General features: G+C 30.2%; 1 protein-coding gene and 1 non-coding gene across 2 annotated transcripts; one reads left to right on the forward strand and one right to left on the reverse strand.

Annotated features, from left to right (window-relative positions):
- Positions 1–697: 697 nt before the first annotated feature.
- Positions 698–5,192, forward strand: LOC124358711 (trypsin-7-like). Its single transcript, XM_046811009.1, has 4 exons — positions 698–787; positions 1,663–1,900; positions 2,548–2,697; positions 4,933–5,192. The coding sequence occupies exons 1-4, from the start codon at positions 762–764 to the stop codon at positions 5,092–5,094; spliced, it is 576 nt and encodes a 191-aa protein (XP_046666965.1). The 5' UTR covers positions 698–761; the 3' UTR covers positions 5,095–5,192.
- A 19,262-nt stretch (positions 5,193–24,454) lies between these two features.
- LOC124358797 lies at positions 24,455–24,610 on the reverse strand. The gene has a single exon (XR_006922080.1). It is a non-coding gene; the product is annotated as a 5.8S ribosomal RNA (ribosomal RNA).
- Positions 24,611–26,854: the final 2,244 nt, after the last annotated feature.

Here is a 26,854-nt window from a genome sequence, read left to right on the forward strand (position 1 = left end):
TAGCTTGATAATTGATAAAAACCTGATTTATTTCTTGAATTAAGACCCGCCATGTCATTTCATTATACAAAGTTAGACACAGGAAACCAATATATTCATTAACAGAATTAAACTTATCTACAACATATATAGAATAAAAATATAAAATAATTAACACAATTCTTGAAGAAGGAAAGAAAAAATTTAAAAAAAATATATTAGTTGTCTTGTTCATAAGTTGTAGTTGTCTTTCCTTACCTAAGCTACATAGTGGTGTAATTTGTTTTACTTACGTGTGACGTTATTACTTAGCATTCTATTTTGTAACACACGATAATTGAAAGTACGTTATACAGTAGGATAGTCAACATGCAAATCTTGACTATTGTATACATTAAAATTAGGTTTAAAAAAAACTATTTTTATGCTAATTATGATTAACCTTAGGAATGGATTGAATTAATAAAATTTCTATTTGGAAGCGGAAGAAAACACACAATATAGACATTTGATATTAACTTTCTTTACTCACGGTGGGTTTAAAACAACATATAATTGTTGTAAATTATTACATTTCTATGAGGAATTAAAATAATATTTGAAAATTTTTGTTGTGTTACCTAAGTGAAAGAAACGTGCTGTTTACTTATAAATTCATAGAAATCTCAACAATAACATTTTTAGTTATTAGTGATAATTAAACAGATAATGATTTACAGGTTGCTATTTAGTTGGAAGGGAATTTTCGATGCGCGGGAACAATCACCAACAACAACTGGGTAATGTCGCTAGCCACTTGTTTCTTTGGGTAAGTTCATTACACGATTGACTATTTTTACGCAATAGATATATATATTTGCCATGTTTAAACTTAAAAGATACAATAAATAATTTATAAACCTACTATTTATTGGATGTTAGCTGAAGTATGTGAATGGAAAAATTATGTACCAGCATTCAGTCTCGTGTAGTGTTAATGTGTGTCAAAGTGTAAAATATTTAAGATTTTGAACGGCAATAACGTATTCTGCGTGGCACAAAATATATTTTATATATTACCTTGATTATTATCATTATAGGCCTATATATATATCGGTATGAACCGCATTTCAATTTATGGATGATTTGGCATAATGAAATATGTTCAGAATAAAAAGTTAAAAACGGATGCTCGTATTTTTATCAATAAAGATGAACAATATTTTATAAAGCACTTTTTAAGTCATGTAAAGATACGTATTACGTGACTAGGTTTTAGTTATTATGCATAAGAGCATAATTTACGTGAAGAGAGGGCCATTTAAGGTAAAATATTCAATAGTTTATTTTAATTTTATCACGATTCCTAGGTCGCATACACACCAGTCTCATAGAATCATCTAATATACATATTTACGGTACATTATGTTTCTTCTCTGGTAATATCTTTCCTGGTAGTAAGTGTGATACGGTTAATAAATATTCGATAAAAATAAAAATAGTATATCAAGAATAAATGTATCTAAGCTCATGTTGTGAAGTATTGTGAAGGAAACAGGATTCTGGACAAACAGGTATCGCTTTTAAATATATATATATAGGTATAAATATTCTTAAACAATACTTAAATACTTTATATGCTAGCTTTTTATATTCACTTTTTTGTAAAAGATTGATTTGAAAGCAGTTTCTATTACATTTCAGATACAAACCTTCAGATGTAACGGTAGTGGCGGGTAGTACTGACGGAAAGGCAGGCTCGAGTTTTGGAGTCAAGACTTTGTTCTTTCACCCGAAGTTTTCTGTATCTGAAGACTACAACTACGTCTGTATTCAGCTCAACAGCACTCTCAAGTGGTCTAAGAAGATCAAACCTGTCAAGCTGCCCAAGAAGGCTCCCAAGGTCAACACCAACATGGTGGTCGCTGGTTGGGGTAAAGATGTAAGTCCATTTATCAGCGTTATATATCATTTACTGTAATCAAATACATTGTTGAACCTTTATGTGTGAGAAATATCATTAACACAAATCATTTTAATAAAAATACAACTTAGATATTAAAAATTAATGTAGAGGTATATGTTGAATAAAGTTTTTGGATAGACTGACACACATTACTCCTGGCACTGTGTATGTACGTACAGCTCAATATATTATTTCTTTTGTAAAACAATATATTATACAACTTATAAACGTAAAATTTAAGTTATATTATTAATTAAGTATAAATAGTTTTTTTGTTAAATAGCTGGAATAAAATACATTAAAAACTTTAATCTTATGTAAGTATTTATTTACTTATAAAACATTTTGTTAAATAATAAAATGTGATCTGGGGATTTAATATAGTACCAAAAAACCTTGTTCAATATAATGTTTAAAACTACGGATAAGAGTGCTTTGTATATCAAGTACCTTGAAAAATTCAGTAACTGGTTTTCTCTCTAACGTCAAAATTCAACTAGTTTTTTAGCATTACCAAATACAATGCTTAGTAAATTATTCAATTTTATAATATCCTATAAATATATACAATTGTTTTAACATAATATTTCACTTTTACTCAATTGTCACTTTCTTCCGAATAGGTGTGGGATGCGTCTGATGCCTCTGACTTGGTTCTGCGTCAGGGAATGATGAAGTGGGTTTCCATGTCAGTCTGCAAAGCCATCTACCAAATTGAATGGACATCTAGAATGGCCTGTGTATATAACAAGGGAAAGACAACCCTCTGTGTGGTAAGTGAGCAGTTTTCGTCAATCAACGAGTATAAACCTTTGTATTAGTTTTATAATACGTCTTCGTGTTAACTATTAATTGGATATATTCTAGTTATTTTCTAATTTAAGTAGCTAAATATATATATAATGATATATATGCTGTAAGGCAAAGGGAAAAGGCACTAGTATTATGCAATTTAAATAAAAATACATTTGTATCTAAGATCAATAAATGAAATATACGCAAATAATAAAGGTATTGTTTAAAATGACAATGTTTAAGTTATAATTTTTTAATTATGACTTAGTAATAAATTGATTGACAGCAACTAAATGAACTTATTTGTTCACATCTCAAGAGCTTTTAATTACAAAAAGGATATGATTTAGAAAGTTTGTTCATTTTTTCTATAATAAGCTTTCCTTTTTTAGCGTTTTTTTATCTTAACAACTGTCAAATTTCTTTTTTTGTGTGTATGGTTTATGCAGCAGCTATAAACTTACACTTTATGGATTTAACTGTGTCTAAATATTAAATATACAATTTCTTTTGATATATTAATAATTGTATACATTATTTTTTACATTTAAAAATGGAAATGATAAATGTTTTAAAATAAAAATGTTTGTTGGTATAAAAATTAGTTTGGTTGGGAGTGAATATTTTGCATTATTACTGAAATGGTCTACATAAAAATTTCTCCTAAATTGTAATAAAAAGATGTTATTGTTTATTTTTGTCACATTTAAAGGTTTGTGTTTTTTTCTAATTAATAAAAACGTATTTCCAGTACGTTTGATTTTAAATCACATTGTATACTCACATTAAGTATAATGAACTTTTATGACTCGGAAAAGTGTAAGTTATGGAGAGAGAATGCGATATTTACTGTTATGTTATAGTTCACATATTTTATTGCAATGATGAGAATAGATATTATTTTTCCATAATCGATTTATACTACTTCTGATATTTTTTAATATTGTTGTAGTTATATTAAAGAACGCTTCAGCTCAACAACAAAAAAAAATCTCTAGTTCAGATTTCAATGCAAATCAGTACATCGTTACTCTTCTACTCCCAAGTTTATTAAATGTACTGAATGATTATTACAAAGTAAAAATTTTTCTCTGAGATGTCTCATGCTTATCTTGTATTTACTGTGGAAAATCTTAATTTAAAGAACAGTAGACACTAAACAGTGCACATTACATGAAAAGATGAAGGCCATTATTTTAAAATCAAAATCTGTATGTAAATATATATATATATATATATTATTATTTTTTAAGTCATATAAGTCTATAGCCTCAAAAGCGCACTTTACATGCTTAATGACTTCTCGGAATTTTTTTCGATACCTACCTTGTTTTTGGGTAAGTCTGTAATATAAATATTAATTAAAGTTCAAAAGTTTTTATTTTTATTACTAAAAATATATTTCTTTCGTCTGTACATGCAATTCTTCAATCTGACCTTCATCTACCGTATACCCTATACTTATTCAAGGGTCTAACTGCAGGTTTCATATTAGTATTAAGTTGTCTTCGAACTAAAGGATAAATAAACATTACAACACAAAAATCATTATAGTCACAAGAATACTATGTTTTTAACTACCTAGTTTTTAATACAATTGTATTAAAAGCTCTTTTCTTAACATTCTAAAACCCAATTTCCTTTTCATTCATAATCCTGACTTATTGTGTGAGGGTACAAGTTCAATTTGTTTGTCAAAATCTCATTTTTCTACAATTTTGCTTTTTTGCCTGACTTTGAAACCCAAGGTTCAATTTAAGCTCTCTTAGCCTTGCATAACCAAATATTTTAGCTCGTACTGAATTTCTACGTTCACTGAAAAACCGTAGCAACACTTTTAAGAAAAGTACGTTTAGTTAACAGGATGAATATTAATAAAGTCCACTAAAATAGCTGTACAATATTTAAAATAAATCTTTCGTCACAAGACAAACAAACAAAACTTAATAAATATAATCTTACTTTTAATGTGAACTTGTTAACACTTTAATTAAAATATATTCTTATTTATCAACTGTATGCCTTTATTAAAAAACGGTTTTGCCTGTTAAAAGTACATAGTTGATACTACAATTCGGTCTTTCAAAACTTATAATATAAAGAACTCTATTCCTTAACCCCTTGCACAATCTGCTCTTTCCTACTTTCTTTCTTTTTATTTGTTTTGTTTTTATTTTCTATTACAAACTTTATAACAATTTATTTTCATACAGGATGATTTTGGTGACCCATTCGTGTACAAGGGTGTATTATACGGACAGTTTGCGGCAGGAACCATGAACAACCCTTGCAGTGCCGAGTCGGACCCCCTTCTTCTTGCCAATATCGTCCCCGTTACTGGCTGGATCAAGAAAGTGACCAGTAAAAAGGAATAGGATTATTAAAGTTATGGTATCATGGGAAAAAATGAAATGTTTTAGGTTTTGTAAAAACAATATATGGCTTAACGATGAATATATATTGAACACTTTAAGACAGTTTGTTTTGTTTTTTTCTTCCTCAAATGTATATAAATAAAATTTAATTGCAAGGTTTGCTGCTGAGCGCTAATCTCGAGAATGTTTAGGCCAACTCGGCTAGCTAATGTTTTAAAAACTTCGTAGAAATCTCAGGATAATTTTTTATGAAACAAGATATTCATACAGCTAGTCTAAATTAACCTAATTAATAAAAAAATAGTGTCCGCAACAAAATAAAAGTATGTGTTATAGATAAAATAATACCCTATAAATATTTTTTTTATTTAGATTGTTTAATGAAAACTATGATTAGAACTCGTTTTTTGCTGAAATGTATCATATTATATGACGTAAACCCATTTGAATTACAGCAATCAGAGATTAATTAGACAAATTATAATATTTTTAAATTTAATTATAAAAGGTTTTGTATACATTTATTTTTAATGAGATCACACTGTAACTCAAAACACGCTTTTTCAAATCGGTTTCTGTATATAATCCAAAAATAAACGTGAAAATTAAAAGAATTAATATAATATAAAGTTTAATATTTATATTATTGTGTTTGTAGAGTAAAAGATTTCTTACATATTACTTTTCATCTTGCATTAAAAAGTTTCTAAAAAAAGTTCAACCATTCTCTCCGTAATGCATTCATTGCCAACCAAAGATTCCTAAGGTTGGGCTATGCTGAATACAACAATTCTACTTTTAAGGCAAGTTACTAAAACATCTTTAACGTAAACATAGAAGAATTATTCCTTTTAAATTCTTTCAAAAAGAAAATAATAAACAAAATTCAACGTAAAACATTGATGGTCATCTCACGGCATTAATTGCCTAAAACAGTCAAATAACGTTTTAACGAACATGCTCGTAGTATGAAGATTCAAACAGCAAACAAAATTATGTGATTGCCTAGTGAAGAGCTCTTTTTATTCAATTAAATGTATTTTTCTAGGAATTTGTGAGTATTCAGTTCACATGAAGAATTGTAAGTAAAATGTTTTTCATCAGTTATTAATGAAGATTTTAATACAGGGAGTATTTTTTATTTTACTGACTGATGTAGCCTATTTGTTATTGTAATTTTGTAAGTACGTAATGTTTGTGTGATGACTTCGCTTATTTCAGGAGCGATACAAGGCGTTAGATATCTTTATTCTTTATTAAGTGCTGTTCATGGTGAATTCTCTCTTCGCAGACATTATAAAATTCCTCTCGCACTAAATTAAGTTCATAACTAGGAGGGCCCTGAAGCACATTTTTTGTTACAATAATTCACCAGGTTTCCTCTTCCTTATCCCATAATGCAAGTAAAGACGTATGTGTGCAATATAAAATATACAATTTAACGTAATAAGAAACTAAATGGTCTCAAACTATAGGCAGTAAAATTGTCATATAGGTAAATTAATAATTTGTGATTATTATATCCAATCGATCTGATTATGAACAAGCCTTTGTAATAGGATAATACAAAGGGAATATTTAACGTCCTGTTAAACAAAGTTTTAATCTCTGACCCCTTTCCTCCTCTTTCTCTATAGAATTTAATCACTTTAATGATAATTATCTCTCTAGTGTCCCGCCCTTATTTACGGTGTATCTGCTTAAAATCATCCATTATGCTTCAATGTTTTTTTATAATGTGTTTAATCAATTGCTCCAGTTTAAATTATTGTTTGAGTCTGGAAATGTTTCTTCTAATTACACAGTTTTTGTTATTGAAATTACCTCTTTTTAAGAAAATTGTTTTGGTTTATATTTGGACTTTTTATTACTATTTGAAATTAAATTGGTATTTGGGTGGACCTATATGCGAATTAAAAGAAATTAAGAAGCTAGACATTATTCACAACATAAAACGACGTTAATTTATATCAGCAAGTAAACAGCCTGAATATAGAAGACTTGTACGGTTCAATAGATGTATGATAGTGAAAAACAGTAGTAAACGTGTTTTACAGTATGTTACAACTTGAAGTCATTGTCACTGTAATAGCAAGAGGTACTAGGTCCATAGGATATGTTATAAATCGAGATTAAAACTTACCATATTAAAAACATACAGAGTCCATACAAAAAAAAATTAAAAACACATCCAGCGTGAGATTGTGAACGCTCAATGTCAATATACACATTATAATATTACCTATTATTAGTATAGGGTTAGATAAGCTAAATATTCTTATATAAATAACTGCAAAGTAACCGTAGTTAGATATCGTTCGTTATTAACCCTATTTAGTCACTAACATTAAAAATAAAAATAAAAAATAAAGCAGCAATGTGATTTAAACAAGAAGTCTACTTTAATGTTCACAGTAATTTACACTGAAAAAAATTAAAACTTCGGAACAGTTATTTTTCTTTAAAGTTAAAAAAATCATTTCTTTTATTGGTACACTATGTAAATCTTTCAAATACAATTGCACGGACTTTATATCCAGAACTTCAAGATAACCCAATTACTTCAAGATATCATAAGTTCATGAACAGATTAAAAACTCATTGGGCACCAAAAGGAAAGGCCTAGGGGAAGCGTTTTCAGAAAAATGTTCCCTCATGTAGTATTATGTCTTACATAAAAATCGTTAAGGAACCAACCATAGATTATTAGTTAACATCTATATCATTTGTACAAAACATGTATCGTCTTATAATAACAGTTTATTAAGACAAATTTTAGAACCAAGGCCTAAAAATAGTGGTAATTAGGTCTTTAATAAAGCAAAAATTGTAGGCTTATTTTCATCTTAAGCTTTCGGAACTAACATTGATTTTACTGGTTTGTGTAAATCAAAGGCAGTGGTTCGTCACAAATATATAAGAGAACAACACAATGGAATTGACACTTTTGTTACAAGGTGCGTTATAATATTGCTTAAGTCGCGAATTATAACTAAAGGAAGCACAGTCTTTCAAATCGGCTTCCAACTGATAAGGCTTCTAGAGGCCTTCTATAGGCTTCTATAGGCCCCAAATCTGTGGCATCTTTACAACTTTGGCATTTTCTGGTGTTCAGTATCTCTTAGCCTCTAGGACTTAGAGGCCTCTGGCAGGCGTTGTCCTTTGGCACTTCCAGGTTTCTGAGAATCTGTCTCTAAAACCTTCCAGCCACCTTCAAATACCAGCTGTTGAAACCACGAGGTTTCTTATAGAAAAAAACTTTTCAGTTTAATTATTGGCGTGGTTGGGTTATTTAGCAATAAGTTCTATCCATTAGCTAACGAAATAGTTACGCTCTAATTATTATTGTTGCGTTATAATTTAGAGAGTTATTATTCCAAAATTGTAAGCTGATTTTTGTGGCCTATTGTCATAATACTGCCCTAACATCTAACCACCCCCTTCGAGATTTTCCGGCCGATCTTTAGTTTCTGATTTAGGAAACTCTCTTAAGACTTCTAGAGTTTTCAGCCACTAGGTAGCCCCAAATCTGTGGCATCTTTACAACTTTGGCAGTTTCTGGTTTTCAGTATCTCTCAACCTCTAGGACATAATGGCCTCTGGCAGGCGTTGTCCTTTGGCACTTCTAGATTTCTGAGGATCTCAGTCTCTAAAACCTTCAAGCGGCCTTCAAACACCGGCTGTTGAAACCATGAAGTTTCTTATAGAAAGAGACTTTTCTGTTTAATGGTTTTGTATAAAGTGAAAAGTCAAAATTTATTTTAAGCAAAATACTAATATAGTTGACATAAAAGCCAACACCAAAATCTATATCATTTTATTTTTTTACAGTAACTCAGTTTATATGCTATGACAAATTAATTATATCGTATTTACAGTATCTGATATTTACACAACGTTTCAATTCATATAATCCAAAATACAGTAGAATGAGATCGAGGTGCAAGTTTTAAATTTGGGAAAGAGGGTATGAACGAGATTCTGGGGTTTGTGATTGACTAGACCATAAGCTACATACAGTATTGGTTGTTGTTGGTTTTCCTCAAATTAGCAAAAAATTGTAACGATCAGGTTTTGTAAAATTTAGTATATAAAGGGTGTTTCGCATCCATTTCTAAAATGTTTAATACGTTGTTCAGAAACTAAAAATTAATATACAATAACGTGTGTCCTACCTAGCATAGTTTTATAGTAGCATAGATTTATGTGTGTTTTTTAAGATATAAGAAAATCCAAATAAGATAATCAGGCAAAACAAAAAAAAAATTGTATTTTGCTTTTTCACAATCATAAACAAATATAGCCTTCTACAAGTATCTGTGTGAAAATAGTTGTATTTAAAAAATTAATTAAAATATTTTTGGGTCTGCAAGTGGAAACATATCAAAATACAAACTACCTAGTAAAAGATAAACATAAACATTTTTATAACAATCATCTTCTCTCATCAAAATAGTTGCGTGAGATTCTATTTCATTTTAATCTTAATCAAATTATATTTTGGTAAGCAGTTATGTCGTTTAAATTTTATCATACGCTTAACATCAATGTATAGAAAGTGTAAGGAAACTTTATTAATACCCACTGGTACCAAATATTTATTGATTCGCAGGTTCTAAGTCTGTCTTAAAATTGGGGCTTTGGAGTTTAATAATTAAATGCGTTTTACAGAGATAAAATGTTACATTATAAAATATTAAACTAATATTGGTTAAAATCTAAATATTTTTAAATGAAACGGGGATATTAACTAAATAGAAAGATTGTATTAGCCTCGAAACACGGTGAATTTACTTAATATAAAATTATAAATTGATACATTTTTAGCCTGTTTTACATCTTATATCTATTATGATTGTACTCAGTTTAACTGGTATTGTGATTACTTGGCTATTTTCTCAGTTCCGTAATGGATACCTATAAGACCAATGAAAAAATCATATAGAGTGACATGTACAACAATTGTACTTGGGTTTGCTTAAATAGAAGTTCATTTTTAGCTTAGATAATTGAATTTTTGTCTTTTAAACTTTGTTAACAGCAACAAAATTATATGTCTAAGAATATTACTTGCTATAATACGATTTATAATTCCATTCGTTTTACGTAAAACAATATAAATTAATATGAAATATATCAATGTTTACATACAAATTTTTTTTAATTAGGAACTAGTTTTTATTTGAAAATATCTTAACAAGATAACACAACGTGTTATATTGAACCCTTTGTTAACTAAAGCTTTACGCCGCCACCACCCGCCTTTGGGTATTCAATAATTTAACAAAGCCCTGGTCCGTTGACCTTCCTCATTATTCTTACAAAGTTTACTCCCTTCTCCCAGAGCCCCACACTGCGCTATCCCACAACCTTCCCTGGGGATTTAATAATTTAACAAAGCTCAGGTTCGTTGACCGTCATTATTCATACCGAATTGACTCCCTTCTTTCCTGATCGGTATCGTAAGTCGTGACGTTTTTCTACTTAAATTATAATTATTTTAGTACAAACTGTAGAGATGAAAGAATGTAGGCTACTTTATGTTTTTAAATATTATGCTGGATATTTACGTAACACCTGTATGACTATCATACCACATAAGTAGTAAGATAGAAGTACGCCCTGCAATGTGTCTTGTTACAGGCTTCGAGGGCTTGTCTGATTCGTAAAAGAATTAATGTGAAAAATAGATTTAATTTTATAACTTCAAAATTAAAAGACATTATTTATAATATAAATGCACCCAAAGTGACAAAAAAAGTAACAAAAAAGAAATGTTCCTGGGTAAGTAAAGGAATAATGTTATTGTAAAATAACTAAAACAAACTGCAAATAGAATTGTGTCTCAGACAAGTAGATAAAGTCAACAAAGTTGGAGAGCCACCACAAGACAGTGAATTGAAGGAATATTTTGTTAGTATGGGAACATTTTATAAAGTCGCTCAGCACTGGTATAATTTTAAGACAGTAAAGAAAAACGTGACCTTTTCATATTTAAGTGTGTTACAGAGAAAGAAGTAATACCCGCAATTAATGCAATAAAATATAGTGATGTGGTATTCGATGATGTGACCATCGATTAGAACAGTAAGTCCATATGCCATTACAGCTATTACTCACCTTCTGAATAAATTGTTAAAGACTGGGGAATTCCCTCAAAACTGGAAAATAAGTATAGTTCTCTCCTTACCGAAGAAACAAATCCCTTCACATTTAGGTCAACTGAGACCAATTTCCATTTTGCCAACTATATCAAAGATTTTCAAGGAAAAAGTAATTCATGTGTTTTTTCCCAAACATACTTTATAAAAGAAGTAAACTAGTGTTCAATACTACCACTAATACAATAGTATTAATAGCAATTTTCTACCTAGTTCCACAGAAAATATAAAGTGTCTTTTGTACTATTTATGGCTAGGCAGAAGAAAGTAACTGATTTAATACTAATTTTAAGAAATATAACTCACACTGCATTAAGTTAATATTACAAGAAAGCAACATTTTACTACACCTGGCTGCTTATTTCCTAATATCAGATGAAACCTAATATGCTATATACCTAATAGGCTGATATTTCACAATTGCACGAGAGTAATAAAAATGTTTTCATTTTAAACAAGTTCAGTAATACTTATACTTAGCATATATAGTAAAGTGTATATAATTCATGTGTTTTTTCCCAAACATACTTTATAAAAGAAGTAAACTAGTGTTCAATACTACCACTAATACAATAGTATTAATAGCAATTTTCTACCTAGTTCCACAGAAAATATAAAGTGTCTTTTGTACTATTTATGGCTAGGCAGAAGAAAGTAACTGATTTAATACTAATTTTAAGAAACATAACTCACACTGCATTAAGTTAATATTACAAGAAAGCAACATTTTACTACACCTGGCTGCTTATTTCCTAATATCAGATGAAACCTAATATGCTATATACCTAATAGACTGATATTTCACAATTGCACGAGAGTAATAAAAATGTTTTCATTTTAAACAAGTTCAGTAATACTTATACTTAGCATATATAGTAAAGTGTATATACCAAATTAAAATAATTTTTCTTTGTGAAGTTTAAGGCAAATTCCGAGTTCATATGTAAATTACAAGAGTTCAGGAATATCCCAAATTTTAAGAGTAATAGTGTCCACACAACACGTATTCAATTAAAAATATAACTAATATACTTCCAAAACAATTCGAATGTTTTAAAAATACTGAAATAAAACATTAAATGAAAATTTAACGTTTTTGCTATTTAACACACTATTACAATATTGTAAAATTATAAAAATATTGCATTAGAGAAATAATTGAACGGCCTAATACATGGGAATTGAATTAATGATTGTACTATAAAAAGGAATGATACAAAAAAACTCAAACATAAATGCTTTAATATATGATATTTATAACATTTTAGATACATTTAACTATACAAATATTAAAAATGTACTTGTTAAAGTCACTTTTTATTTATTTACCATCCACATGTTTGTCTGTATTTGTAAATAAAAACTTACCAATAAAAATACATAGCTTTCTAAAACTGACAGAGACATCACTTGCTTCACTGTGCTTTGACATTATGTCTAAAAACAACGTCATCGTAAAAGCATTGTGCTCATCGTAGTGCACTTAATTGTGTCCAAAACACCGATCTCCTTTATTGCACATAAACTTTATATGTGAGGCTGATGCTGTGAATAATCTATTTATCTACATTATTCAGCACTAATAGTAGTTATAAACACAATAAGTAACTGAAATAGCGAGATAAATCAAAGAAAAATAATTTATACATATATATAATTCGATTACTATGTCGCTTTTGGCTATCCTGAAAATAATAAGGACGCCGTTAACCTGTCCAGTACTTAATGTAGAATACTATTAATTTAATACTGCGAGAAAAGGACGTTCGTTGATTACTGGCTTCATGAAGATATATTTTGTAACTAATTAAACTAATTTTAAACTAATGATTAAACAATTGAATTTACCTATTTAACTTGACATATTTTATCACTAGACCGCTCTTTATTTGAATTTGGCTTTTTACCTACGTAACATTCGGTGCGGATCAAGGATATGAACTGTGATGTTTTACTTCGCTATCCTTTGATTTTTACTTTATTTTCAAAATATATTTATATACTAATGTTAGTTGTATAGACAAAAGTATATTTATTAAAAAAACTTTGATCTCTTGTTCCAATATCACTTAATTATAGTTATATTCCTTCTCTTGTTTAATTTAAAATACGCCTGATTTATTTTCTGAAGGCCTATACGTGTATTTTCTGACAAATTATTATATCATTATTATATCAAATTATTACATGTTATTGCTTACTTTTAACGAAATGTCTATTATTTCACAAGACATACAAGACATACAAGACACACAAGACATACAAATAAGATATAATAACATACAAAAATATAATTAACTTTTTTAATACTTTTATAACACAGCAACCAATTACTTTTAATTTAATTCTCCAAAACAAATTATTTGTACGTTGTTTAACATTTTTGTGTACTAAACCATATACTGTGTGTACTAACACATCTTTACACAAGCTTTTAACTAAGTCTATCTGTGAGTAAACATGTTTGAAATAATATTCTTGTTTTTATTTATACATGTTTTAATAATAAATTAATTATCTGGCTACTCTAATCTTTTGGCTGTATTTTAGTCTTATTTATTTTTATTCCTCAAAATTCTCACTGGAGCGAGATAGGAGCTTGTAATTCCCACGCATTTCTAGTAGTCAATAACTAATAGTAAAAATCTGCTGTTTATTTTATTCCTACAATTTACATACAAAATAAGCACATTTACTTAAACAATATATTTTTCAATATTTTGAAATACAACACTCTAAGATATCTAGTATACTATGATATATCCACATCGTTTTTTATCAAGAAATTGAAATGTACTTTGTGTGATAGCTCTGAGTAAATTAAAATTACAGTGCAACGACAAATAAAAGACGAGAAACCAATAAAACAAGTCTGGAACTAAATGGAGTGGCACCTCAGATTGTAAAGCTTACCTTTGTAATTGTTTACAGGAGATTAAGTTTGTTTCCGCTGCACAGTAATTTATTGATAAATCGCTTTAACTTTGGCCTTACTGGCACTTTCAGACTAGACAACAACTGTTCCATTACAGATTAGGACCAGTTACACACATTATTACAAGTTGCGTTGGAATACAGGATATTTCCTGTGTACAGTATTTTTTATTGATACTCAAAAATGACATGCATCAGTATTGAACTTAAACTGAATGAGCATAAATCTATGAATATGTATATTTGAATACATATATAGCTTCTTAGTTGTGTATTTCAGTTACCTCTACGTATTATTAAAACTACTGTAGGTTCTTGGCAAAATCACTTGATTAAAAGCTAACGTACACACAAAATGACGAAAACTAGACGCATATAAGATAGTAAAAAAATGTTACTTGAAGGTGTAACATTTGCTTACTTTTATATTCTTCCCAATATTTCACTACATATTAATGTATTAGTGTGATTTCAAATATACCCCAAAACTATGGCTTTGGGTATATTTTTAGTAAGTTGCAAGATTAGCATTTTTGAACTAAAAACCCAAAACGTGTTTGTGTGATTTAAACGAAATTTACTTAACAAGATGCAACTCAAAGAATAGAACTTAAATTAAGTGAATTCATATACAATAGTTTCCTAAATTGTTGTAAAAAATTGAAAATACTTTAAGTGTCATATATTTTAAGTTCGTTCTTGAGGCGATGGAATGAAACATTACACATATGAAAGGTGGATAAATGGTTTATGGACACAAGTCCATTTTTATATTTTGTGTAGTTTCCATGTTCTATACAAATATGACATGGAATCTATCAGTTTTGTTTAATGTCACTAGAAACAATCATACATTATGTAAAAAAAATTATTTGGATCTTAGTTGATTTAGTCTCCTAAGTTTTCTGCCTTACTTCCTTCAAAAACTACAAACTTAAGATTGAAATAGTTTGCCTGCATAAGCGGACACGCATCACTTGTTTAGACTGATAAATTTAACATCTTTTGATTTAATATGGCTCAGTCCATAGATATTTCGATATTTCCTAAGATATTTGAGCCCATATCGAGACTAAAATATTTAAAGATTTTTGTCTGTGTTAACGTTTTTGACAAGTGTAAATTAGGAACGATGAGAGGTGGCCATAACACTGTCCGCGTAAGCCTAATAATAAAAATCAGAATCAATTAGGAGAGTCAGACTGTTGAATTTTTTGTTACAAATAAAAATAAATCATCACTTATAAAGTCATTATGGATTGGAGAAAAGTTATACCCCTTACCCAGCCTGACCGCCCATAACTGACCGAAACGACTCCATATGTTTAATGTAATAGCTATTTCGCTCACAATAACAAACTCATTACTAATATTATAAAGTTATTCATTTTATTATATATAGTTCTCGTCGTCCCCACTGCTTCAACCCTTAACACAAAAAGTGACGAGTCGATGGAGTTGAGTGCTGCAAGATCGGAGTGCCGATAAACAATGAAGCTCTCTCTACTGCTGATATTGTTCAGGGAAGATGACGAGTTATTGTTTCACATACAGACAATAGAGATAGGGACAGAAGAGAGCAGCCTCGCCGTGTTAATTATTGTAATGATCTCAGGAAATTTGAGTTCAGCACTTCGTTCTCATTGTTTCCCCACAATATTGTTACAGCTAAAATATTTATCTTTAATTCTCACGACACGTAGTAACAATCACAACGCGGTCATAACAACATTAATGACTAGTCTTTCGTCAGTATCAGAAGCGTACTAAGACTGAAAGATCTGTGACAGTGAACCTTAATAAAAAGATATCTATGTACTGTATAAAAGGCAGAGCCCTCATCTACACAATCATATATCACTAGTTATGAACCTTCCCAATATCACAGAAAGTTTAAATGTAGCAAGCATATATCTCATGACTCTAATATAAAAACTACAGCATGACAAAAACATATAGGGGTTAAAATAGGGTTGTAAACCCAAGATATCCTGAAAAGATAAAACTTTATGCACCTTTTCCTCACGATTATATTAAGATTGACGACCTGTTGGGTTTGAAAAACGCTTGCAATCGTAAAAGAAATAAATTTTCTATGTCTTACAGTAATACATTTTGACACACAAGTACGTCATGATATAGGAATTTAAAAAAGGGTTGCAGGCTCTAGAATTAATTATATTTTTGTTTTATAACTTCTCGATGGAACACAACGATGAAGTTAGAAATACACACTTCACAAAAGTAAAACTTTCATAAATGTCGTATATCCATTAGCACCTATACAATTTACCAACCTCTATAGGAACCATATTTTATTCAGCACTTCTCGCTGTCCTATTAATGTGAAATCTGGCACAGATGTGTATTGTAATTTGAAGAGTTAGGTTCAGTGTTCAGTTTATAAAATAACTTTTCACAGCAGTAAATTCGGCGAGAGAATAGTTCCCTAAGGCGCCGTTCATACGTGTTATGACGCAGCAGCATAATCGAAGTAGATAATCATGCTGGATAATTTAAATATTTGAAGAGTTGGATTCAGCGTTCAGTTAATAAAATAACTTTTTACAACAGTAAAGTCGGCGTGAGAATAGTCCCCTCAGGCGCCTACGTGTTATGACGCAGCAGCATAATCGAAGTAGATAAACATGCTGGACAATTTAATTATTTGAAGAGTTGGATTCAGCGTTCAGTTTATAAAATAACTTTTCACAATAGGAAAGTCGGCGTGAGAATAGTTCCCTAAGGCGCCTACGTGTTATCACGCAGCAGCATAATCGAAGTAGATAATCATGCTGGATAATTTAAATATTTGAAGAGTTGGATTCAGCGTTCAGTTTATAAAATAAATTTTTACAACAGTAAAGTCGGCGTGAGAATAGTCCCCTCAGGCGCCTACGTGTTATGACGCAGCAGCATAATCGAAGTAGATAAACATGCTGGACAATTTAATTATTTGAAGAGTTGGATTCAGCGTTCAGTTTATAAAATAACTTTTCACAATAGGAAAGTCGGCGTGAGAATAGTTCCCTAAGGCGCCTACGTGTTATGACGCAGCAGCATAATCGAAGTAGATAATCATGCTGGATAATTTAAATATTTGAAGAGTTGGATTCAGCGTTCAGTTTACAAAATAACGATTTACAGCAGTAAAGTCGGCGTGAGAATAGTTCCATCAAGTGCCTACGTGTTACGATGCTTCCATTATATCGGAGTTATATGCCAATTGATGAAGGTAGACAATTGAATTGTATTTATAACTATGAATTTTATAACTGTGTATTTATATATTTTCTTATTCAGGGCAACAATTTAAATGGTAGTATGACCGGAATGACCTAAGACTGGAAGTCACTTTCAATTAGCGGAAGGAGACACTTCATCACCAAGGTAAACTTTTCTGACAAACGCATATATGTATTTGCTTAATCAGGACAGCAATGCAAGCACCACTACAGCTCTAAAAATACAGTAATGTCCGAAAGTAATGTCTTTTTGATAGAAGTAGGCTTTAATAGATCAACGTATTTATATATTTTATTTATTGAGGCAACAATGAAAACGTTACTATGGTACCGGCAATAAAGTACATCATAAATTTATTAAAAATTTCCATCAGTAGATACTTATTTTACTAAAGTAGAATTTTCAGACCAATGTATGTTCCTGGGGAACCGAAAATACCTTAGATGGGAATAATATTACAAGGAAAGAAAGGTTAAAAGTTTTTACCAAATTAGGCTTCTCACATCAAGTAACTAATTATTATTTTATCTCGACAGCAAAATAAAATCTACTAAAGGGTTTTAAATATGATTTATTGGAACCATAAATGCTCTGTTACGCTAAACCTAAAATAAGAACCAGTGGCGATTTATATTTATTTTTAAATCTAATCAAAATGAGCAGTGTATCTTTCACTACCTTATTTTAGAATCAGTCTAATCGTTCCACACCAATATATAATTAAATTTTATACTTTAAAAATTGTATTTTCAAGGCATATATACCTTTAAATACATGTACCTCCGATTAAAATTTTCATAGAAATCCATCATGTTATATCATAAGAGTTCTCTATAAGATTTCTTTGGACACTTTATTTCTGCATTTTGGACGAACTTAAAGTCTTGCAGATATCTCTTTTACAGGAATAAATTTGTTTTGTATTTTTTGGTACTTAAAACCTGCTTAACACTCAGATTTAAGAGTCCCAAAACATTGCTCTTTATACCTAAGTTGAAATTATTCAAAAATGACTAGGAGACAGGAATATATTTAAATTATCTTCAGTTACTTTTTAAAAGTGTTTATTATGCCATTTAAAAGCAATGTGTCTATAACGTTACTGTATTCAATAGGTAATTGCATGAAGGGCCGTGGTTAAATTCTAGTGTTAGCATTATATATAATACGTTATTCTATTTTATTAAGTATCATCTCTATATTGTTGTAATGTTATCGGTTTTTATAGAAATTTACTAGTAGTAGCCGCTTAATTATGCATCTCTAATTTTATTTTTCGGCTTCGAGGCTGTACATGTCATGTAATAATGGCTGTGTTCGTCTGATAGAGTTTTATTTAGATGTTGTGTGTTGAATACAAGCATATTTTTATATTTTAAAACTCGTGTAATTAAACACCGAACTATAACTTAATTTTCTTTAAACGTACTTGTTTTGTGGAACTTGAAAGGTTTATAAATTTGTTTGAGAATATAATGTATATATTTTGCTTGAGACGACAAATAAACTTTAGGTGGGATTACACTTATTTATTAATTTAAGTTTGCTAATTATTTAATGTAAAAGTTTTTAAACTATTAGTTTAAAGTAATTCAAACTAACAAAAAACTTACCTAAATATAATACTAAAAAGGCGCGTTATGTTTTCACCTATTCCGGTTCATAATGTAGGAATAGTAGGAATCAGTTAGAAGTTTGTGTCGAGTTTCTCCAAATATTTAAATACGCTATATTAGTAATTAATATAAGTTACAATTTTCGAACAATAACTCTCTACATTGTGCTAGACTCGTAATACTGCGTGTTTAAATATGCTTATTACCAAGCACCATTATATTCATCATTGTAAACAATCGTTTTCAATATTCAATCTATATAGAAGGGTCGATATCCAATATTTACAGAAGTGTGTGTTCACATAGTGTTATACACAGTTTCTAATATTTCTTGCTATTATGATCATGAAAAATTATGAAATCATGAAAAATCTCCACTATGGCGTATATATATATAGGACTTATATGTGACCTTAATGGTAATTCTTAATGTATTACAAATTTTTATCAAAAGTATTGCGGATTTCCATGGTTTTCTACAAAGTTATTGGAACAATTCTTAGAGGTAAGACATACATGTGTTCAATGTTCCATGTAAATCTATTCTGTACTTTCGGATATTTCCTTATGAGTTATTCACTGATATTTGGCTTTTATGTATATCAGTTAAAATATTGTAATCAAGAAACACTTTAACGAGAGAAACAAAATTGTTTTAATATATACTATTATGTATGAAATATTTTATATTGACAAAGGTAAAATTATCTACAGCCAGAATTTTTGGTAACACAGTGCTATCATTGTCAGCTGATATTAATGGTTACCTAAATTATATCAATTGGAAAGCTATGGGACTTGTGAATTGTTATTATACATGGTGAATAAAAAATGAGGACTCCCTCACCTCTATTTATATTATTAAGTGTTTATAAATAGATATGTTTGGGTAATAGATTGTACATATGGAAAATAAGTTTCATTTGAGGTTTTATGAAATGTTTCGGTTCTGGTAACTCAAAAACTTCATATGCCCTCACAATGACCTTTAAATTTGAAGATTATAAAAAAACTTAACGAATGCTGAAAACTAGAGATCTATCTCTATTTTCCATCCAAAATAATAGCTAGTATTACAATATTTTTTATAACTCACCATGTTCAAGTCAAATTAAATGTGGAGGCTAGAGACCTCCTACTATGTGACAGTGAGTCAAGCGTAGGGTGAACTCCTCTCTCACTTTCTGAAAAGATTAAAGTGGTTGCGGGACTCAACAATCCTGTTTCTTTAATCTTCATCGTTTACTACTGCTGCCCTGTAAATTATTTATTTTATGAAACCCCCTAGAAAAATATCCATGGGCGTAAAGTCCAAAGACCACTCAGACCATTCTATTAGACCACGCCTACCAATCCTTTGATCACGTAGTTGTCAAGCGTAGAGTTTTCGGAAAATGTCGTACAGCTTGGTGAAAATGTGCTGGAGCACCATCCTGCTGGAAGTTAGTAATGTCTTCATCAAACTCATATTCAATAACAGTAAATATTACAAGAAAAATGTATTCTTTTATCATTTGCAAATATAGTAAGATCTCCTTTAAAAACATTGTCTAAAATGTGATTCCAAAAAGTCCCTATAGTATAATTGTGTTTATTTACAATCTCATTGACAAAAAACTGCATTCATCACTGAACACAGCCTTTCAAACAAACAAGGAATAGCGTAAATTAATGTCTCCATTTCTTCACAAAATTGTGGACGACGACGGTCTGGGTCGTCGTGCTTTAACTCAGGATGGGCTGAATATTGTAAGGGTGACATTAATTTCTTTTCTGTAAGCGTACCACGCTCCCTTGGAAAACGTCACAAAGACTTCCGTGTCTACTGAACGGGTAGACTGCTACGGATCTTCAATAAATTGTGAAAAAATAAAAATATTTGTTTTTCATCTACAGGAGGCCAACATGTAGCATTTGAGATCCTGCAAGATAGTTTAAAATTATTTAATTAAAATTAATTATAATTTATTAACTATTATTGAGTATTTATTTATTCAGTAGTATTTTTAAGTATTTCCTGTGTCAGGTCTATCAATATATGCAACATTAAATTATCTTTCTGACTCATGATAATTTTAATTCGAAGCCCAATAATTAATATAATTTCTACTTTATCGTCGTAGGCAGTAATAATAGAGGATATTATATAAGGACAAGAATTACAAATCGATTCAAAATCAATAACTCCAATAATACTATAAAACACAAAATTTTCTCAAAACCCTTAATGAAACAGTAACCACACAATTATAAATCCATTGGATATTAGTGATCTACCGGACGATAACCACTCCAAAAATATGGCCTGTTTTGACGAGATTGGAACAAAGAAGGAATTTTTTTGTACTAATCTGCATTTATAAATGGACAAGGTGTAGTCCGCTCAATACAAATAAATTTCTTAGCAGCGTGACTTTCTAATCTTAATTAGATTCTTCCTCTATTGTATTGTTAACTAAGTCATAACACAAACGTTCAATAAACCGGTTTTCACGCGGTCAGAAAATTGGGTTCAATTTTAACCGAAGAAAAATTAATGTAATTGTAGACTTCTTTAAAATTTTTACGACCTGTTATTCTGGATGGGAAAGAGGAAACAATCTCTGTTTTCACCAGTATTTAAGTTTTTTTTAAGTGCTCTTTAAAATGAGAGGTTACTTGAGAAGGGTTGTAATTTGAATTCTTTTAGTTAGCCCCAAAATACCGGCTGTATATGAACTATTCACTAAACGCTTAATTAAACAGACCTCATCCTGGATAGTTATCGTGTAGCGCGTTCTCCATAGATACATGCCTACAGGAATAATAACATGAACCATTAATGTAGTAATAAAGAACGAACTACGGTTCTAGGTAGGTCAAGTTTGTTAAAGAGGTTCTTGATATTTAGAGGCATAAACCACTGGTTCTAATAACTGTACGGCTGAGTGACTAAGGACATAGTTGAGCGAGACTGATATCTAGCATTTCTTGCTGATTATTTAGGAATATATGAAGTATCATTATCATTATCTTACGAAGGTAAGATTTATTAATTTTATTGTGTGTGAATTAATACTCTGGTGGAGCAGTGTTCTTTAAACTTAATTTTATTCACATATTGTATATTTTATCAAATATTGAAGCCCAGAATACTTGTTACATTCGTATCTATAACGACTTGGATTGTTGATCTTAATATTCCAGAGTATTAATATATAAATCATCAATAATACATCCAAGACGATATAAAATATTTTTTGATTAGTAAAGATCCTAGTGAATATTAAGTACAATGTATTACTAAAATTGTTAACTATTAAATACTATCTGGTTTGTCTCTAAAATAAAAATCACAGTTCTAAATGAAAACAATGGATTTATTTTTAACTGGCAAATTAATAAGTTCAACGTTTCAGAATTTTTATCACTCTATTTTCCACAAAGAATTGACAAACCTTTTAGTAAATTTAAAATTCCTTTGGCAAGAAATAAAAATATTAATCAAATTATCAAACTAAAAATCAGAGCTCTCTTCTAAAATAAAATAATAAAGTTTTAAAATAAAATGAAATACCACTTGGAAATAATTAAAATAAAAATGTTCACTTCTAAGTTCACTCAAAATACAAAAAAAAATTCAACTTCTCTTTACACTATTTGAACCTTAACTTTCAAGTCTCTGCAATTCAGATTACAAATCTCTCTCTAACAATAAAGTTCAATTAATTTTCAATTAATAATTCACAATAAACAGTTCCAGTTAAATATTAATAAATTACTACTTTTTCAAATCTCAATTACAGTTATTAACAAAGTTCAATTTTAATTCACTTCTCTTGCAAGCATGAACCAAATGTAACTTGTATGATTCTATTATGCTCTATTGTTCTTCGAGAATAAGTTATTCAGATTGCTCTGTAGTTTCTATGAATTTAATTTTTTCCTATAAAAAAAAGACAACAAAATTAATTTAATATCAGATCAAGAAGACTTTTTCAATAAAACGTACAATAAATTTGGTGCTTACCTCAAAATCACTCGCGGAAAAAAATTTAAGAAATACGGCGCACTGCAATTAACTTTACTCACGAAAATAACCAAAAGAAGGGCGAAAATTATGAGCGGGCGCTTAAATACTTCCCTTTCCAATCACCTTTGCAGGACATCAGTAGAGCTCTCTCATTGGTCCAGCTGTATCAAACCAGGAGAAAAATACTCACAATAAGACAAGTTCTAATCAATTCAAGGCAGTCAACCTGCCTTCCTAACAATTTAAAACTACCAGTGCTAACTTGCCAAAGGATTACATGTTCGATTTTACCCTGACATTTCACAATCTAATCTAAAATTAAGTCCCAATATTTCGATCCCAAAATTTTTATTTAATTTAAGTTTTAATTAAAAAATAAATCAATGTAGCTTTAAAAAACGCTACATTATCCTATTCATATTTTTATATCACTTAAAATGGGAGTTTTAATAATATATCGTGCCATATGCATATACCTTTTGTCCTGCAAGGTATAAAATTTACTCCCTAAAATGACAATATTTTACATTAGGAAAACTATTTTTCCATATGCATATCAGATATCAATGAAAAGCTCTTACACTCTAAATATTCCTTTTCTGGGGTTTTAAATACAGTTCGATTGTAGGCCTCAGCCTTTCAGAGTTCGAAGGTCCTTATTAAAAACCTATAATAGTACTATTTGTGTAATTTGAATCAGATGGTACTAACCCACACGTGTTGCTCAGGTTATAAGCTGCAGTCTTTACTCCGTTGGAAGATCAGAATCCAGATAACGTTACGCGATACCAAATAGAGCCACAACCTTATTCAACCTTATGAACAACCTTATTATTGGAAAGAATTGACTGAAACGATATTGTATATATTGTTGATTTAATTCCTTTTTTATGTTATTGACATTAATTGGCATCATGTTATAAAATTAATCTAATAGAATATTATACTGAATTAAAATTATTTGTCTTTGTATGAGAAGGTAGCATTCACAAATGGGAACATTTTAGAAATAGGGTTTTAAGAAATATAAACAATTTTTGTAGAGTAAGAAAAACATGTTTTCTCTAATTTTTCATTTCAAGGGAAACAGTCTGCAGTAAGTTTAGACTGACTCCAGTCACCGAACATCAGGTATCGGAGTGCGTGGCGAAGTTGAAGGAGGCTGAGCTCCAGGAATAGATGGCATTACCGCTGATATTATTAAACACAACTGTAGCCATCTAAAGAAACCACTCTTGCACACTGCTTCACAAATGGAATTTTTCCAGACTCAATTAAAATAACTAAGGGGATACGTGATGCAGGGCCGCCGAGACCCATCGTACGTAGTCCGCCTTCTACGGACAGTCTCACCGCCGCAAAGCTGGTTGAAACCGCAGTTCATGTTCTGCCGACCCTCAGACAGGCGTGGCCCTTGGAATAATATCCCAGGGCCGCAATGTGCGTTCAAATTGTCGATGTTCATGTGTCCTGCAGTTCACACGTCAACGCGCGTTTAGCTGCGTTTTTCATCGACCCACGAGCCAAGTGATCCACCGTTCAGGGTAATCTTCATCAAGTCGCCGCACCTCGCGGTAGCGGTCTTGAGTGGTTGGACCGAGGTCCGTTGTTGTGCCGGACCGGTGCCTCACACCGGTCCACGACACACTTATGGCTGACTCGCAGCATGGGTTGCCAGTATACGCTTGCCATGGTCACCCGGTAAATAAAAACACGGCTGTCACGGTCCAGTTACGACCGCCGTGCCCGGGAGCCGCCGACATTTCGGGGGACAGGACGTGTCGCCGCCACCACAATCGCGACGACACCGTCTCTGTCGGCGGCAATTTTTCGGACCGTCACGCCCAACTCACCCTGATTCAAGGGGGTGTAAAGGGAGAGGGAGAGCGCTCAAATTATTGACCGCTATCTCTCTTGAGTTCGATATATAAGTTTTTTCGATTATATTGTTAGAAAACAATATAATTTTTTTTAATCAGTTTAGATATAAGTAATATGCTACATACTCATAAATAACAATATAGCTAGACAGGCTCTCTTATTGATGTTCATCGACTTGGTGTAAGCTTTTAACTCCTTAGGAAGAGACATTTTAGTTTTTAATTTAAATTTTTTACACATCTACAACAAAACGATTTTAATTTTGTTTAAGATTATATCCTGTATATGAAAACAAGTTATATTGAGGTTGAGAACTCGATTGAAGATAGATTTGTCTCTCACACAAAGGCTTTTTTTTCCATGTGGGAACCATATATATATATATATATACAAATATAATACAATAAAAATAAATTACAAAACTGCAGCGCAATCAAATGAAAATTATTTAGCCTAAAAATAATTTACCATTCAGAGCCAAACCCCAAACAAAACACTTTAAGAAATGCTGAAAATTGCACATTAATTAATTTTTTTAATCAAGGCAACCAGATGGATTTATCATAACGTAATACTCTTTTCCTTTTATATACACATTTTTTTTAGTTCTATATAAACATTTACAAATATTCTACATGAAGTTGATTGAAATCTTGTTGTTTATAGTATTTATTTGTTGAAAATCTGTGTTTTTATTGTTTTATATAAATAAATGTTAAAGTAACGTTTGTCAACAGAGTACACAGATTCGTTTAATATGTGATTATTTTTGCCATAATAATTACTTTACACAGCATTATAATATCTTAATGCTTCACTTATATGTATAAGAATATATTCTTACATTTATTTTAAATTAAATATTACATTTTAATAATGATGATACATTATGACACGTTTATTCAATCGTCAGGCCTTATCGATAACTACATCTCACGACTACTTTAATGTAGTTAACAGTTTTTGATTCTATCAATGTTAATAATTAAAACTTAAAATGTTGAGAGTGACTTATTATAGCGTTAACAATATTAAAAACATACATTTTAAATTACTAAGATACGTGAATTTTTTATAATTCTTATTCTTATAGGCAACAAAATATTGCACTCTTGTTAGTTAATACCCTCCCATACGATCTATTAAAAATTTACTTTAACCAAATAAGTATTCACAGACGTAACGTGAAAAGAACAATGGATAGATATCTTTAAGTGATTTGTACACGAGATTCTATCTAATCAAGACATAATCGTGGTTTTCTTGAAATTATCAGACCCACTCCACAATATCAGAATCTATAATCACATCCGTGTAGTAAAGAATGTTATTTTTCCGTTTATTCTTAAGGCCTATTAATTGCATTTTCCCTAAGTAAATTGATATCATTTGTAGAAGTAGGGCGGATGTCGCACTTAGACCTGGTGTTATTTGAATTTTTCTAATCTTTTGCTAAACATTCTCAAATTTATATTGTAGCTCTTAGATTAGAGTATATATTTTTCTTCTAGTAAAATACTTCAATAATAATTGTAACTACTGTTGGTTCTTCTTGTGATATCTGTCTGTTAGTTGATGTTCAAGATTAGTTTTCCATCCAGTACAAATACGCTTATCCTGATTACACAAATACGTTTGAGATACAAGGTTGGAATTCTAATTGTATAACAGTTTTAACTAAAACTAGTTTCATTACCGTTATTCTTTATGATATTACAATAAAGTTCAAAGTCAAAATAAAACTTATTTACACTTTGTTGAATGAAAATGTAATTATTTTATTTTACACGTTTTATTTAGGTTCTCATTTAATCACTTCTCTCATTTAAAAATAAATATGTTAACTCAATTAAAAAAATAAAGTCAAAATTCATTTAATTTTTTGTTTACTTCGCTAATCCACCCACTCG

The sequence above is a fragment of the Homalodisca vitripennis genome, chromosome 3, assembly GCF_021130785.1.
Source record: "Homalodisca vitripennis isolate AUS2020 chromosome 3, UT_GWSS_2.1, whole genome shotgun sequence".
NCBI lineage: Eukaryota > Metazoa > Arthropoda > Insecta > Hemiptera > Cicadellidae > Homalodisca > Homalodisca vitripennis.